General features: G+C 43.0%; 1 protein-coding gene across 1 annotated transcript in view; it reads right to left on the minus strand.

The window, feature by feature from the left end:
* Positions 1-1,892: 1,892 nt before the first annotated feature.
* Positions 1,893-17,247, minus strand: part of COL8A2 (collagen type VIII alpha 2 chain) — a 105,759-nt gene continuing 90,404 nt past the window's right edge. Inside the window, exon 3 of the mRNA XM_030218256.1 lies at positions 1,893-5,751. Coding sequence (XP_030074116.1) covers positions 3,827-5,751 — 1,925 coding nt within the window. The 3' untranslated portion in view covers positions 1,893-3,826. The remainder of the gene's footprint in view (positions 5,752-17,247) is intronic.

The following is a 17,247-nucleotide window of genomic DNA, read 5'->3' on the forward strand; positions in this document are numbered from 1 at the left end:
ATAGTAGCAACAGAATCTCAATAGTAGCAACATTCCATGTAGAATCTCCAATAGTATCTATTTTATTTTTGTTACATTTGTACCCCGCGCTTTCCCACTCATGGCAGGCTCAATGCGGCTTACATGGGGCAATGGAGGGTTAAGTGACTTGCCCAGAGTCACAAGGAGCTGCCTGTGCCTGAAGTGGGAATCAAACTGGTCAGCTTTCACCACACTCCTATCATTTTTTCTTTCTTTGCTTGTAAATATTGCCATCCCTGCAATATAAAAGCAAAAGTACTGTGTAGTTACAACAAACACTGAGGATAAAGAACAACAGTGCTAACAAAGCCAACACAGCAGTCTCTCGTGTAGTTTTGCTTTGTAGATGAAATGATGAATGTTGCAGAAGGAATGCTTAGCATTCATTTACAAGGCTGGTAGTCAAACTGGAAGCAATATTAAACATTTACAGCTGTGAAATCAACACTTCTACATCCGATCCTCCCTCCATTTTACAGAACTGCAGACTGAAGTTAGGTATAACTTGTCTGGAATGTTTTTACGTTTGGGGAGCGTGCCAGGTGCCCTTGACCTGGATTGGCCACTGTCGGTGACAGGATGCTGGGCTAGATGGACCTTTGGTCTTTCCCAGTATGGCACTACTTATGTACTTATGTACTTATGAAGCTGGTTGCATTAGAGTGTGTACTGTGTAACACAAAATTGAATTGGACAAATGGCAGATCAGCACCAGCAATGAGCAAAAGGAATTGATGAGAAAGGACCTGACAGTTTCCAAATATTTTCTTTTTTCAACATGTACCAGAGTTTTGAGGCTGATTCATTAAAGAGGACTATTTGCGAAGTCATTTACATGGGCAAATAATGATTTAGCTGTGTAAACGGGTCAGGCATTTGGGGTACTGCCTTTTTGTGGTACAACAAAGTAGTTTACACATATTAGATGTAGCTACTTTCTCTGTCCGTAGTGAACACACAGTCTAAACTTTGTGTACACTTTGTGTCTATGGGCAGTGGAGAGTTAAGTGACTTGCCCAGGGTCACAAGGAGCTGCAGTGGGAATCAAACCCAGGTCCCCTGGTTCTCAGCCCACTAGTAAAGAAGCCTGACTGAAAACCACCCTCTTCAAAAGCAGCGTTCACAACAAGGACACTTTAGGTCACATTAGAAAGGGACAGTCCTCTGGCCATGTTACAGAGGGGCAACAGCACATCACGTCCCTTTGAATATCTGGGTAGCGTGTGTGAATTAAAATCACCTCTGTAGTTTGCTGCATGCAAGCCGCTGAAAAATTGTTTCTTACATATCTACGGCTCAGTCGGGAAGAGGACAATAAATGATTGATACATTTCATGCATAAAAGCAGTAATTGAACCCTGTAATCCAAACTAGATGGACCATATTTCAAGTCATAATTCAAACCATGACAGTAAAACACAAAATGAGTTTTGATCACAAAAACCGTCATTCATTGGTGTATCTTTCAAGATACATATTGCACTCTACTTGTAAATAACACTCTCGTAAATAATAGCACCACTGTGAAGCCTCTGAACACAAAGGGCAGAATGCACACGTTTCAAAGTAGAAGCCCTCAGAAAGAAACTAAAAATGATTAAAAACAAAAAAAGCAAATAAAAACACAATACAACCTAAAACAATTAGACATTAACCCCTTGATTCTATATAGTGCGATGAGCTGCACGTGCAAATCAGGTCATAGTCTGATTAGCGCATGCAACAATTATCTTAACAAGCCAATCAGCACTGATAATTGCCACTAAACAAGCTAGCATTGACACTAATTGGCATTAATTAGAATTTACGCAAACAACTTTCTAAGTGTATTCTGTAAAGTGATGCATGTAAATTCTAAGATGCAGATTTGAAAAAGGGGTGTGGCCATGGGCATTTCTAAAGACTATGCATGTTGTTATAGATTACATCCAGTCCCTGCCTAACTTAGGTGTTGATATTTACACCAAGGTTTACTTGGTGCAAATGCCCATGATTAAGTCATGTGGACGGGCGCTAGGCATTTATAAACCATACCTAACTTTAGGCATAGTTTATAGAATATACCTAGGCCTATTTTTTTCAGTGCCAATTTTTAAGGTGCAATATATAGAAGCTAACCCTGAAGGTAATTTTATGACAGGGAGCCATGGGTAGGTGGTGGTCTGTAAGTATTAGGATATTGGCAGAGAATGCACCTTGAATGCAGGCACGATGACTTACTCCTGCTTGAGAGCTGATGTAAATAAAGACACATAATTTACAGGTATTTGCACATCGATTAAGGTATTTCATAATCTACGTGCATATTTGCTAATTCCATCCTTGCTTTCCTATACTCCACCTTTATGCATGTGCCATCATGTCATAGAACGTACTTTTACCAAGCCTCCACTTTAGCGCCTACTAGCAGTGCATCCTGGGATTGTCAAAATATAGTAGTTACAGGGTGAAGCAAAGCCTCAGCTAGGCTCAAGGAGGTATTAGGCTAGGGTGACCTTTATTTGCAGTGGTTGTCAAACGGCCACCAGAGTTTCTATAACCAAGATAGCCTTTGCGCTGGGATCCTCCTTTCTAGATACTCGCTTTGCAAACAGGTTCATTAAAATCCCATTTATAAGGGCTTTGCAGCTGGAGTTGGAAAGATCTCATCAGTCTGATAAAGTATGAAGAACACCTCACATCTTCTAGCCTGTCTTCCCCCAAACTCCACTGATCACATACCTCACTGAATTACTCTTTTCCTAGATCTACTCCCTTCCCTTTCTCATCAGCCCCCAAATTTAAAAGGAAAGGCTTTCTAAAAGGAAGACTCAGCCCTTCAGGAAACTCCATGATACTTCAGAACACAAACGCTATATGCATACCCAGTTTCTTTTTGCTTTTGAGAGTTACTATGGGATATTCGGTATCTCTACAAAGTTCTGACTTTCCATGGTGGATATGTTACAGGTACAGCTGATGCTATCAGGGTGCTTGATGGGACGTTTCATGTCAACCATATCAACCTGCTCTTGTATCTCTTCTGCCATGAAAGGACAACAACTTTGTTCAGGTTGAGTCTTTCCATGATCCTATAGAAAAACTGAGTCTTCCCATAACATATGCATGTGTACATGAATATATATTTATCACAAAGAAGTAAATTAGTAAAGGGGCTGAGTGCTTCTTTTTAAACTTATCTACTATAATGAAATCTTTGTGTAAGGGTCAATAACATGACTGTGTCTCACCTTTACAATTTTGCATATGATGGAACTATACCATTCTCTAGAGCGAAAACCAAAAAGCCCAATCAAAAGTTAACAAAGTTCATTTAAGAACTCAGAGGGCATTTCATGAAAAGCCATTATTTTGGAATGGATCACTGCTCCTTCATTTTAATATCTGTATATAGGCGTTCTTTGGTGGGAACTGCCACATCAACTCAAACACACAAGAAGAAACCATAATCATGAAATGTCCATATAAATAGAGAAGCTGAACAATAACAGAATACGTAGAACATATCTGCGTTCGTTAATGCATAAATGTTGCATTAGCACAAGCCTAGACTTGACAGGTTTGTGATTGCTGTAACACATGTTTTGACACATTTGACAATGAAACGATATTTTGAATGCCTCATTTCAAATTATTTTAGTTCACTTTTATAAACTGGGGGAAAAAAGCTGAAGTAAAATGTCCAGCAATGACCCTACTTTCTCCCAGTGATTTCTAAGGTATCTTGTTTGTTTGTTGTTTATTATTCTGTTTTGTTGTTTCAAAGACAGTTTATGGAGAACTGTTAAACTTTAGCCCATTATCGTTATGTAGGGCAAAGCAAGAATCCAGAGAAGGAAGAATGGATGTATTCTGTGGAGTACAGTCCATTGGCTTGGTCTGAAGGCATTTGAATCCAGACTTGGTCATTTTCTTTAAGTTCTAGCACAGCACTGCCGGAGGCCTGGTCAAGATATCCTTTCTTATACTCATCATACGTATATGTGGCAGGTACATTATTCTTATAAAGGGCCACCCACAGGTTAGTTCCTTTCACATGGACATGATATGCAAAGTAATAAACACCAGGGATGGGGCAGGTGAAGATTCCAGTCACAGGGTTGTAGCCATTGTGACCATTGTACAAAGTTCTGTCAAACTTCACTGGCATCCCAGATGCTGGAAATGCAGCTGTGAGGACTGCAGTGAATGCTGGTACAATTCTTGTTGACAGTTCTCCTTGGCCAAACTGAGGCTTTCCAGGCTTGCCATTTCCAAAGACTGTGGCGCCTTCCACACCTCCATCTGGCAGGTGAAGACCGGCGATACTTGTTTCATCAAAAATTCCTGGTGGGCCTGGAGGGCCTGGAGGACCTGGAAGCCCCGGTTGTCCATGTAGTCCTGGAGGCCCAGGCATTCCAGGTTGTCCAAGATGTCCTTGGAGTCCAGGTTCACCTATTTTTCCATTCCCTGGAACTCCTGGTAGACCAGGTTGTCCTTTTATCCCTGGTAAGCCCTGAGGCCCCATAGGGCCTGAAGACCCTTGTAATCCAGGAATTCCAGATAAACCTCTTGGACCTGGTTGCCCTGGAAATCCTGGTTCCCCTTTTGATCCAATGCCACCTGCTAACCCTGGCACCCCTGGAAGTCCAATAAATCCAGCTTCCCCTTTGTGACCAATCAACCCAGGTGGTCCTTGAGGACCTGGCAAGCCTCTTTCACCAGAAATTCCAGGTTTTCCTGGGAAACCATTTGAACCCTGATTCCCAGGAATTCCTTGAATTCCAGGAGGTCCAACTGGTCCAATATCACCTTTAGACCCTGGAATTCCATATTTACCTGGAACTCCTATTATTCCAGGAAGTCCTGGAGGCCCTTGTACACCAGGTGGGCCTATTTCACCTGATTCCCCATGTAAACCTGGCTCTCCTTTATCTCCTATTTCTCCTGGAATTCCATCAGCGCCACGATCCCCTTTTAAGCCAGGAAAACCTGGTTTTCCATATCCTATGGGTCCTGGTGAGCCAGGAAAACCACGTATCCCAGGTTCTCCTTTTGGGCCTACCGGTCCTAGTAAACCTGGTAATCCATCTTTACCTGATTTTCCCATTCCATCAAGACCTGGTGCTCCTGGAAGCCCTGGAGGTCCCTGTGCTCCCACAAGTCCAGGAGGACCTGGAAGGCCATTGGTACCTTTGACACCAGGAGCACCAGGAAATCCATCAATTCCTGGAATCCCTTTTCCTGCAGGACCAGGAGGCCCAGCTGGACCAGGTGGACCACCTATCCCCCGAGTGCCTGGTAGCCCTGGATTTCCATTTCCATTTTCTCCTTTAACACCTTTCTCCCCACGAGGGCCTACTTCCCCCTTTGGACCAGGCTCTCCCATTAATCCTGGCAGTCCTGGAGAACCCTGTGTCCCTGGTTTTCCATTCACTGTAATACCCGATGGCCCAGGAATGCCTGAGGGGCCTGGCAATCCTCTGGGGCCCTGGTCTCCTTTAAAGCCAGCTTCTCCTTTAGGGCCAGGGAGTCCTTTGGCACCCACTTTTCCTGGTATACCTGGTAATCCTGGTTTGCCCACACCAGAAAATCCAGGTGGTCCAGGTGGGCCTAGCTGTCCCTGAGGTCCTGGTTTTCCATTTCCTGGTTTTCCTGGAAATCCTGGTTGCCCTGCAGGTCCTCTAGGGCCTGGTTTTCCTGGTGGGCCTGGCTCTCCTTTGAGATTTTGCGGAAGTATAGGTTGAATATCTGTAAGAGAAGTAGAAACAATGACAGTTAAAAAGATAATGTATATGATGTTATTACATCCATATAATTTAATGTAATATAGTTGGACATTTATATTCTGTTTTTCCAAGAGGAGTCCACGTTCAAAGCAGGTTGCAAACATTAATGCAAAACACGGCCTCCGTCCACAAGAAGTGCCCACCCAAAGCCTGCAAGTACAAGAAAGCAAACTCCCTTCAGGAAAAACAAAAAAATAAAATGAAATTACATAGATGTGGTGGAACACTAAAAGTGGTTTAATTAAAAATTCCCCTGCTAAATAGAGCAGAATAGAACAACAGAAAACACTTAAATAGCTAAGGATGGACAGTGTCATATCATGTAACTCCCCATAGACCTAAATGCATCAATGTCAAATTAAATATCAAACCATCATGAAGTGCTGATCGCAGGATACTCTCTAAAATATGAGGAAAAAAAAAAATCAAGATTTCCCACTCAGTTCAGTAAAAATGGTTTGGTGTTCACCGTTTGCCCAGAAGACCCAACAGAAGACTAGTTAGAAGCTAAGATCCTGGAGTCTGTTGAAATATGCAGGCCACCATCACCAATATCAAAAGCTGCTGTTTTCTGTACAAGGATTGGCAGCTCCAGTGTGTCAGTGAACTGGGCTCAGCTTTCCACCTTGGTCCCTCTCTGTTTCTAGATCTTGAGTGTCGATTAAGGTCATCATCCCACATCACTCTCTGCTTTCCTCTTTCTCTTGTGCCCTCTGTCATGCCCTCTTGTGTCACCCCTCTCTGGTCATGACCAGCTAATCTCACTTCCCTTTTGGTCACCTCTTCTGCCCTCACATCATTTGAGGGTCACACCCTGCCAGCTAATTTTCCAATTATTGGGTCTTTCAAGGAAAAGTAAAAATACTCGACTTTAAGCAAAAAGCTGAAAAACAGAGACAACTGATCTTACCTATGGCAAATGTATTTAGGGAGGCTGAATCTGTATCATTTTGATTATTATTAAAAAAATGTTACTAAACCACCAGTCGTAGGGCATCTAGGTGGTTTACAATCTAAAATTAATAATCAATATATTTATTACATTGGACAGATAGGGGAGGTAGCACAGTGCTGCGGCCGATTCACACAGCAGCTCATTTTCACACAGTTGCTGTTATGGATATTACAGGAAGTTGGAATAGGCAGCTCTGCTTTGTCATGGTTTCAATCTTGGTTAACCCGTATGAGTTGGAAATTGCAGTGGCAGGTCGTGTCAGACAAATCTGACTTCTTCGACTGGGTGACCAAACAGTTGGATGTGGGAGGGGCGCTTAATGTGGTATACTTGGATTTCAGCAAAGCCTTTGACACGGTTCCGCTCAATAAATTGAGTGTCCTCGGTGTGGGACCTAGAGTATCTGATTGGGTAAAAAATTGGTTGAATGGTAGGAGACAGAGGGTGGTGGTAAATGGCGCTTGCTCTGAAGAAAAGGATGTTGTCAGTGGAGTACCGCAGAGATCGATCCTAGGGCCGGTTCTTTTTAACGTCTTTGTGAGCGATATTGCAGAAGGGCTGTCTGGTAAGGTTTGTCTCTTTGCGGATGATACTAAACTCTGCAACAGGGTGGACACCCTGGAGGGTGTGAATGACATGAGGAAGGACCTAGCAAAGCTAGAGGAATGGACCGATATTTGGCAACTAAGGTTTAATCTCAAAAAATGCAGGGTCATGCACTTGGGTCGCAAAATTCCAAGGGAACGGTACAGTATAGGGGGTGTAGTGCTTCAGTGTGCAAAGGAAGGGACTTGGGGGTGATTGCGTCTGACGACCTTAAAGCTTTCAAACAGGTAGAAAAAGCGACAGCCAAAGCCAGAAGGATGCTTGGGTGCATAAAGAGAGGCATGACCAGCAGGAAAAGGAGGTGATAGTACCGTTGTATAAGTCTCTGGTGAGGCCTCATTTGGAGTACTGCGCGCAGTTCTGGAGGCCGCACCTACTGAAAGATATAAACAGGAAATTAGTAAGCGGTCTTGAACGCAAAAATTATAGGGACAGGCTTATGAACCTCAACATGTATACGCTGGAAGACAGGAGGGAGAGAGGAGACATGATAGAGATGTTTAAATATCTCAAGGGCATTTATGTACAGGAAGAGAGCCTTTTTCAAATGAAGGAGAGCTCTAGAATGAGGGGGCATATGACAAAGTTAAGAGGGAATAGGCTTAGGAGTAACCTAAGGAAGTATTATTTCACAGAAAGGGTGGTGGAGGCGTGGAATGGTCTCCCGGTGGAGGTGGTGGAGTCGAGGACTGTTCATGGGATAAGCATGTGGGATTGCTTAGGAACAGGAAGAATCAGGGGTTACAGAGGATGGGCAGACTGGATGGGTCATATGGCCTTTATCTGCCGTCATGTTTCTATACTATTGCCATTTCTTTTCAAACTATACATCCATCCCTTGTGGCTATTTCTATGCTGATGGAATTCACTAGTACTACTACTTATCATTTCTATAGCGCTACTAGACGTACGCAGCGCTGTACACTGGACATGAAGAGACAGTCCTTGCTCGACAGAGCTTACAATCTAATTAGGACAAACAGGACAAATAAGAGAATTACTAAGGTGAGAATGATAAAACATGGGTACTGAACAAGTGAGTAAGGGTTAGGAGTAAAAGGCAGCTCAAAAAGGTGGACTTTTAGCCTAGATTTGAAGACGGCCAGAGATGGAGCTTGACGTACCGGCTCAGGAAGTCTATTCCAGGCATATAGTGCAGCAAGATAAAAGGAACGGAGTCTGGAGTTAGCAGTGGAGGAGAAGGAGTTAAGAGAGATTTACCCAGTGAACAAAGTTCCTGGGGAGGAATGTAGGGAGAGATGAGAGTGGAGAGGTACTGAGGAGCTGCAGAATGAATGCACTTGTAAGTCAGTAAGAGGAATTTGAACTGTATGCGGAAAAGGATAAGGAGCCAATAAAAAGTGACTTGAGGAGAGAGCTAATATGAGCATAGCGACAATGTCGGTATATAAGTCATGCAGCAGAATTTGGAACAGATTGAAGGGGAGAGAGATGGCTTAGTGGGACACCAGATGGCTTTTCAACCTCACAGCAGCAGGGGATAAGTGTCCTCCAAAGCTGAATGTTCTATATCTGAATCGCTCCATTGTTTACCTGTTAGTTTCCGCATTCGGTTCAAATGGCGTATGATCATTTATAAGGTGCTTCCCAGCAGGGGCGTAGCCAGACAACAGATTTTGGGTGGGCCTGGGCAAGAATTGGGTGAGCACCAAGTGTTCTCCCCCCCCCCCCCCCCCCCCTCCTCCAAAAAAAAATTATCTCAGCTGGTGGGAAAACGCTTCTTTCCATCTTGGCAGCAAGCATGCACAGGTGCCGGTGTTGTGGAGAGTAGCATGTTCGTTACCATCAGGGGGAAATCTTCAGCTGGCAGAGCTTGGGATTCCGACCAGTTACCACTAAACATGTGCTACTGTTGGGTTTTCAGAGAGGGAGACGCTTTATTCGGTTTCTCCGGCTGACATAGATAGCGGTTTGTTTTGAACCTGGCAGATTTCAATAGCGCTTTTGAAGGTCCATGCATACAGTCTTTTTGTACAGGTCCTTTGTTTTGAACAAGAGTTCGTATGATAGAACTTTCTTCATGTATAATTGTATATGACAAGAAAATACACATATGATATAAAGACTCCTGACGCAGGCCAATTGGGCCGAAACACAGCTGTGTCGAGTCATATCACTTTCTAATAAACTCTGAGTTGTATTATATTTTTCTGTTTCGTCGTGTTTTTTTTTTGTTGATATTAGAGTTTTTTGAGTCATCTTCGCTGTTTTTTTGTAATCTACTGTTGGGTGGGCCTGAGCCATAAATGGGTGGGCCCTGGCCCACCCAAGCCCTCCTGTGGCTATGCCACTGCTTCCCAGTATGGGGTTGGAGTTCCTGGTGAATAAATTTGAATAAACTAACAAATCACCAAAAGAGGAGTGAAGTCTAATAACAACAACACCAAATTTGTGCTCAGTATTTTAAAAGGCAAACCAGTTCTCCATGGTATCGGGAAGAAAAAAAGCCTCAGAAAAATGTTTAAACCCTGCTCACTTCAATCATAGGCTTTAAAAAAACCTTCCCATTTTTGTAGTTTTACTCATTCTTAATAGGCATATTATAAATATCCAGTTACCTTCGAATATGTGCAAAGGTCTCCCCCAAAGTAGCTGGTTATTTATAATATGGCAATTAAAAATGAGTAAAAATACAAAAATGGGAAGGTTTTTTTTAAGCCTATGATTGAAGTGAGCAGGGTTTCAACAAAAATAATTTATACCTGCGTTTTTCTGAGGCTTTTTCCATTCTGATACCATAGAGAACCTGGTTCGCCTTTTAAAATACTGAACACAGATTTGGTGAACTGTTGCTATCTAAGGGCTTCTTTTACAAAGCCGCGCTAGCAATTCCCACGCGGCAAATGAGAGGAAGCCCATAGGAATTGAATGGGCTTCCTCTCATTTGCCGCACCGAGAATCGGTAGCATGGCTTTGTAAAACAAGCCCGAAGTGAATAAATTTGAATGTCCTATACCAGGGAGACGGCTGCGATTAGCAGGGAAGGAAATGTAGGCGATTCTGGGGCTGATGTATTCTCGCTTAGGGGTTCTTTTACTATGGCGCGCTGACGTTTTTAGCGTGCGCAGAGACGCCAATGTATTCCCATGGGCGTCTTTAGCGTTTAGCATCTGCCTATTTTTAGCGCGCATTAAAAATGCCAGCACTCCTAAGTAAAAGACCCCCTTAGAGAGGACAAGAGGGAGGGCCTTCTTGGGCATGCTCTACCCACTGATATCTGATTTTGTTCTGTTTATTAATGGTTTGGTAAATTGGTGAAAACTTGGCTTTTAGACAAGTGCTTTTAATTTAGATGACTGGGGCAGTTTTTAAGAGGTCTGTGTTGAACTGCTTTAGAGACTCTTTCTAAGGGGCATTAAGCCCGAATGCGTGCTTAGCACAGGCAAAAGAGGCTACGCAAAACACATTATTATTATTATTATTATTACATTTGTACCCCACGCTTTCCCACACATTGTAGGCTCAATGCATCTTACATAGTAAATAATTACAATTACAATCACAAAATCTTTAAGGAGAATATTATAAGCTGTAGTAAATGTAGTGAGAGTGGGGTTTTGAGGAATAAGTGAGTTGAGCATGTCGGGGCAAACAAAGGTAGGATAAGCAAAAGGAAAAGGGATAGGGAGGGATGAGGAGAGGGAGGATGGAGAGGAGAAGATAAAGGGCAAAGGATGGATAGGAAAAGATAAGGGGAAAAAAGGATTGGGAAATATAGTCTGAGGTGTAATGATCATCAGGACGAAATTAGGAGGAAGAGTTTGAAGTTAAGTAGGTTCAGGCGGGTAAGCAGTCTTGAAGAGATGGGTCTTCAGCATTTTCCTGAAGGGTAGATGGTCATTAATTGGACATTAAAGCATTTTGTGGTGTTTTGCCTCTTTGCTTGTGTGAAATGCACATGAACTATTTTAAAGATATTTTTTAGAGGGAGGTGTGTCATAGGCGGAGAGCGGGTGGTTCCTATTCGCATTAGCTTGCAATAACTGGATAACACAGGGTTAATGTGGGAGCACTTAGCGCCTTCTAAATAGGAGAGGGGTAAGGGCTCCCGCATTATTTTCTGCAGGTGCTCTGCGCCACTGGGAACATTAGCACATGACCTGTTAAAAAAAATGAAAATGCCCAACTTTAATGTCATGGTAAATCTGGGCTTAGCCTATGTTAGAATGCGCTAAACCCAGATTTCACTGCACTTAGTTAGGAACGTGAAGTGTATTAGGGGTCCTTTTACTAAGGTATGCTGAAAAATGACCTGCGTCCTGCAGTGGTGTAGACATGTTTTGGACGCACGCAGAATCATTTTTCAGCGCACCTGCAAAAAAAAAATGCCTTTTTAAAATTTTTGCTGAAAATGGATGTGCGGCAAAATCGCGTCCATTTTGGGTCTCAGACCTTACCGCCTGCCATTGACCCAGCGGTAAAGTCTCACGCGGTAACCGGGCAGTAATGACCTACGCGCATCAAACGCCACTTGGCGCACGCCCAATATTCGTGTCTGAAAATTATTTTTCATACGTGCGTATTGGACACACGCCAAAAATGATACTACCGCAAGAACCACGCGGTAGCCATGCAGTAACTCCATTTTGGCATGCTTTGGGTGCGCATAAACATTTACACAGCTTAGTAAAAGGGCCCCTTAGTAAGTAAAATAAATAAAACATTAATATGATTGTATGGTGACGATTTCAACAAGGGGATGTGGGAGGGTGGCTAGGGTACTGTAATTCAATATAGCTGTTCAAAGAAAATAATACAGAAATGTGATCTAATTAATTAATTAATAATAACATGCATGACTTATTAAGATGGTAAGGTGTTACTATTGAGTTTCTACACACAGGAACCTGTCAATCTCCTTTTTCTTCAAGTTTACAATAAGTGTTGTAACAATTGGCCGTTCTTGCAACAAGAATTGCAGAATTTCCCTTCCAGTGGATGTCGTACAAGAACAATTTTAAAAAAGAAGAAAAAACTGCCTTGCATGGGGATATTCACAACATACCCAAATCACTAGGCAAAAAAAAAGAACAACTGTGGAACGCATTAACCAAAAGCCTTGAAAACGACGTACGACCACCTAAACTTCCGGAAATCACTAAAAACCAACCTGGTTAAAAAGGCATACCCTACCGACCCAACTTAAATACCTAATCTCTGCAACACAACCAAACTAAAGCACGTAATGGACATAACACAACTCTTCCGTTCTCCGATTCCCTAATGTGGCTGTGCCACGTGAACTTGATCTTACCACAACATCACACTGGAGCCTGCAAAGGCCTCTCCGGTACTATGTAAGCCACATTGAGCCTACAAATAGGTGGGAAAATGTGGGACACAAATGTAACAAATAAATAAATAAATTTTAGGAGTTTGAAAATGAGGGTTTCAGTGGAAGGAAGGTTGACACAATGAGATACATCCCATCCTTATGTTTCTATGTTGGCTATTGGGATGAAATGCACTCCTCTTCCCTAGGACCCAACCTAGGACACTGAGGGGGTCCTTTTACTAAGGTGCACCAAAACAATGGGCTGCAATAGCGTAGGTGCGTGTTTTAGGTGCGCGCAGATCCATTTTCAGCGAGCCTGTAAAAAAGGCCTTTTTTAAAAATATTTTTGCTGAAAATGCACAAATACAGCAAAATAGAAATTGGCGTGCGTCCATTTTGGGTCTGAGACCTTACCGCCAGCCATTGACTTAGTGGTAAGGTCTCATGCGGTAAGCGTGCAATAACTGTCCACCTGCGTAGAATGACGATTACCACCCGGTTTAAAAGAAATTATTTTCCGGCGTGCATAGTGAGGATGCTTGAAAAAATGAAATTACCGCCCGGGCCTCACAGTAGCTGGGTGGTAACTCCAATTTGATGCGTATTGGGAGTATGTAGAGCACCAAGGGATGGAGGGTGCCACAGAGTTCCCCCCCCCCCCCAATCGTGCCCTTAACTCGTTCTCTGCTGTCTGCCTCATCCATTATCCAACATGTTCCCTTCTCCAATACTGCCAACTCCAGACTTCGCGCCTTCTGTCTCGCTGCACCGTACGCCTGGAATAAACTTCCTGAGCCCCTACGTCTTGCCCCATCCTTGGCCACCTTTAAATCTAGACTGAAAGCCCACCTCTTTAACATTGCTTTTGACTCGTAACCACTTGTAACCACTCGCCTCCACCTACCCTCCTCTCCTCCTTCCCGTTCACATTAATTGATTTGATTTGCTTTGAGCAGGGACTGTCTTTCTTCTATGTTTGTGCAGCGCTGTGTACGCCTTGTAGCGCTATAGAAATGCTAAATAGTAGTAGTAGTAGTAATTTCAGTGTTTTCCTAATCACTACAAATATGTATATCATGTTTTCTTTTGTACAATAATGATATTTCTCAGCACTTACTCTTAATGTCTTTTCATTTAAGCAATGGACGGGCCAAGGGGCGCCATTGATGGGTTGCACTTAGGGCATCAGTTGGACTTAATCCAGCCCTGAACTCATTTTTCACTGGCCAGCAAATGGTTAGCTTAAAAGAAAAACTGCAGTCATCTGACAAAGCACACTTCATGATATAATGAAGATTTTCAGCATAAAAATCACATGCACGCTTAGCATCAAATTGCCATTTCCACTCAGGGAGTTTTACCAGCAGAGGGATATGTAAGGTCATAAAATACGGACATGCTATTCACACAACCGTGCAAATGCCTTTCCATCATTTTATTAAGCCAAGAAACATGTTAACAAGGCAGGCATTTTCTGTTTATTTCTATATCAAAGTCTTCTCACCACATCCTCCTCTCCTCTAATAGAAATCAGATCGGTTCCCTGATTAAAGGAATATTTATTTTGACTGCAAGCGCCAGAGCAGTGGATTTCTGAGTAGAGCAGCAGAAATGTCTAAGGAAAATCACATCCAACTTGAAATGTGTAGCCTTAGCAGATTCCGTTCTCTGAGTCTGGAACGTGGCTCTTCCATTAAGAATGGTATCTGCTCGGTTTGCAATGAGGGCTGCTTTTTAAAAGGAGGATGGCTAATTTAGCGGGGTCATTAGTAAGGGTATAGCATAACAGTTACTCTTGTATACTGCTACCACCTCACGGTTCTAATAATGAAAAGAAACTGATCAATTTTGGGGCGACTGGAGGGGGCTGAGGCTCTTCTCTCCTTCTCACAGAAAGTTCTGAACGCTGCCAGATTTGTGGGTAATCAGACAGAAAACCAAACCAGCAACATCAGTTCAAAGATGAGTGCATAAAAAAGAATATGACAGTTGTACCAGCCTTTTAGGGTATTTTGCATTTTTTTAAAACTCTCACAATGAATGTGTTGCTGTCAGTATTGGGATTCATAAGATAAATAATTCCTTGCTAAATTTTTTGCAAAATCTATAGAGGGGTATTTTTTTTATGACATCTAAGTCAGACTTTAGACGTTTTGCGATAAACGTCCCAAATCCGAATGGAAAACATAACCATTTTTTAAACCACAAAATGTCAGGGGGGTTTTTCCCCAAAAAAATACCGTTAGTAAAATGCTTTTGTGCTCTGTGTGTTTATCTTTTCAGGCTGTTTTCGGGAAAAAAAAAAGTACAAGTGAAAAATGTAGAAAATCAAGGCATTGAGATGTAGGAGGATCCAACATTTTTAGTAGACTGGTCCCCCAGACCATCCCAGGAGAGCAATGGGGCACCCTAGGGGGCACTGCAGTGGACTTCATAAAATGCTCCCAGGTACACATCTCACCATTGCTCCCTTATCTTGTCTGCCGGGCCCTCCAAAACCCACTTCCCCCAGCTGTACACCGCTACAATAGCCTTTATGGGTGAAGAGAGGAGTAGCCTAGTGGTTAGTGCAGTGGACTTTGTTACTGGGGAACTGAGTTCGATTCCCACTGCAGCTCCTTATGACTCTGGGCAAGTCACTTAACCCTCCATTGCCCCTGGTACAAAATAAGTACCTGAATGTATGTAAACCACTTTGAATGTAGTTGCAAAAACCTCAGAAAGGCAGTATATCAAGTCCCATTTCCCTTTCCCCCTTTCCCTTATGACACCACAATATCAGAAGTGAGCCAAGTATCGGGCAATCAAGCCATTGTGACATCACTGATGAGGTTGGCTCTTATTGGTGGAATAATGAGTGGAGGAGTAGCCTAGTGGTTAGTGCAGTGGACTTTGATCTTGGGGAACTGAGTTCAATTCCCACTGCAGCTCCTTGTGACTCTGGGCAAGTCACTTAACCCTCCATTGCCCCTGGTACAAAATAAGTACCTGAATATGTGTAAACCACTTTGAATGTAGTTGCAAAAACCTCAGAAAGGTGGTATATCAAGTCCCATTTCTCTTTCCCACTTTCCCTTATGACATCACAACATCAGAACTGAACCAAGTATCGGGCAATCAAGCCATTGTGACATCACTGATGAGGTTGGCTTTTATTGGTAGAATGAGTGTAGGAGTAGCCTAGTGGTTAGTGCAATGGACTTTGATCCTGGGGAACTGAGTTCGATTCCCACTGCAGCTCCTTGTGACTCTGGGCAAGTCACTTAACCCTCCATTGCCCCTGGTACAAAATAAGTACCTGAATATGTGTAAACCACTTTGAATGTAGTTGCAAAAACCTCAGAACGACGGTATATCAAGCTACATTTCCCTTCCCCTATATATCGGTGTGGTGGGTTTTGGAGGGCTCACATTTACCACCACAAGTGTAACAGGTAGTTGGGGATGGGCCTGGGTCTGCCTGCCTGAAGTGCACTGCACCCACCAAAACTGCTCCAGGGACCTGCATACTGCTGTGATGGACCTGAGTATGACATTAGAGGCTGGCACAAAATATTTTTAAACATGTTTTTTGAGGGTGGGACGGGGTTAGTGACCACTGGGGGAGTAAGGGGAGGTGATCCACCATTCTCTCCGGTGGTCATCTGGTCAGTTTGGGCACCTTTTGTGGCTTGGTCGTAAGAAAAATAGGACCAGGTAAAGTCATCCAAGTGCTCATCAGGGCCGCCCTTTTTTTTTCCATTATGGGTTGAGGATGCCCATGTGTTAGGCATGCCCAAGTCCCGCCTTCACTACACCTCCGACAAGCCCCTGTGAACTTTGGTCGTCCCTGCGACGGAAAGCAGTTGCGGATGCCCAAAATTGGCTTTTGATTATGCCGATTTGGGTGACCCTGTGAGAAGGACGCCCATCTTGCGATTTGTGTCGAAAGATGGGCGTCCTTCTCTTTCGAAAATGAGCCTGATAGTGTCACAAATTTGCCTTTAGGTGTGATTACTTGCTACACAGTGAGATTTGGTAACAGCTGATTGGAGACAAGTTGGAAAGGACAGACTGAAGTCTTTGACCACTCTTTAAATTATTTTTATTTTATTAGATTTGATGGCTGACTGTTGAAATTCTTCTGTTTGTCTGTATTCAGAATCACTTGTCTTAAGGTTAAAATCGTCATTCTATTCATTTCCCTGTGTTATGTAGCACTTGTTGAATGTTTTTGTGTGTCTATGGAAATAGATTTGTTGTTGTTGTTGTTTGTTTTTTATTATTTGTTTAGGATTTGTTTCTTGTATATTGGACAAAAAACTTTCAAATATATAAGATCTTCAATAGGGGATTATAAGTACATAAGTACATAAGTAGTGCCATACTGGGAAAGACCAAAGGTCCATCTAGCCCAGCATCCTGTCACCGACAGTGGCCAATCCAGGTCAAGGGCACCTGGCACGCTCCCCAAACGTAAAAACATTCCAGACAAGTTATACCTAAAAATGAGGAATTTTTCCAGTCCATTTAATAGCGGTCTATGGACTTGTCCTTTAGGAATCTATCTAACCCCTTTTTAAACTCCGTCAAGCTAACCGCCCGTACCACGTTCTCCGGCA

The sequence above is a fragment of the Microcaecilia unicolor genome, chromosome 11, assembly GCF_901765095.1.
Source record: "Microcaecilia unicolor chromosome 11, aMicUni1.1, whole genome shotgun sequence".
Lineage (NCBI taxonomy): Eukaryota > Metazoa > Chordata > Amphibia > Gymnophiona > Siphonopidae > Microcaecilia > Microcaecilia unicolor.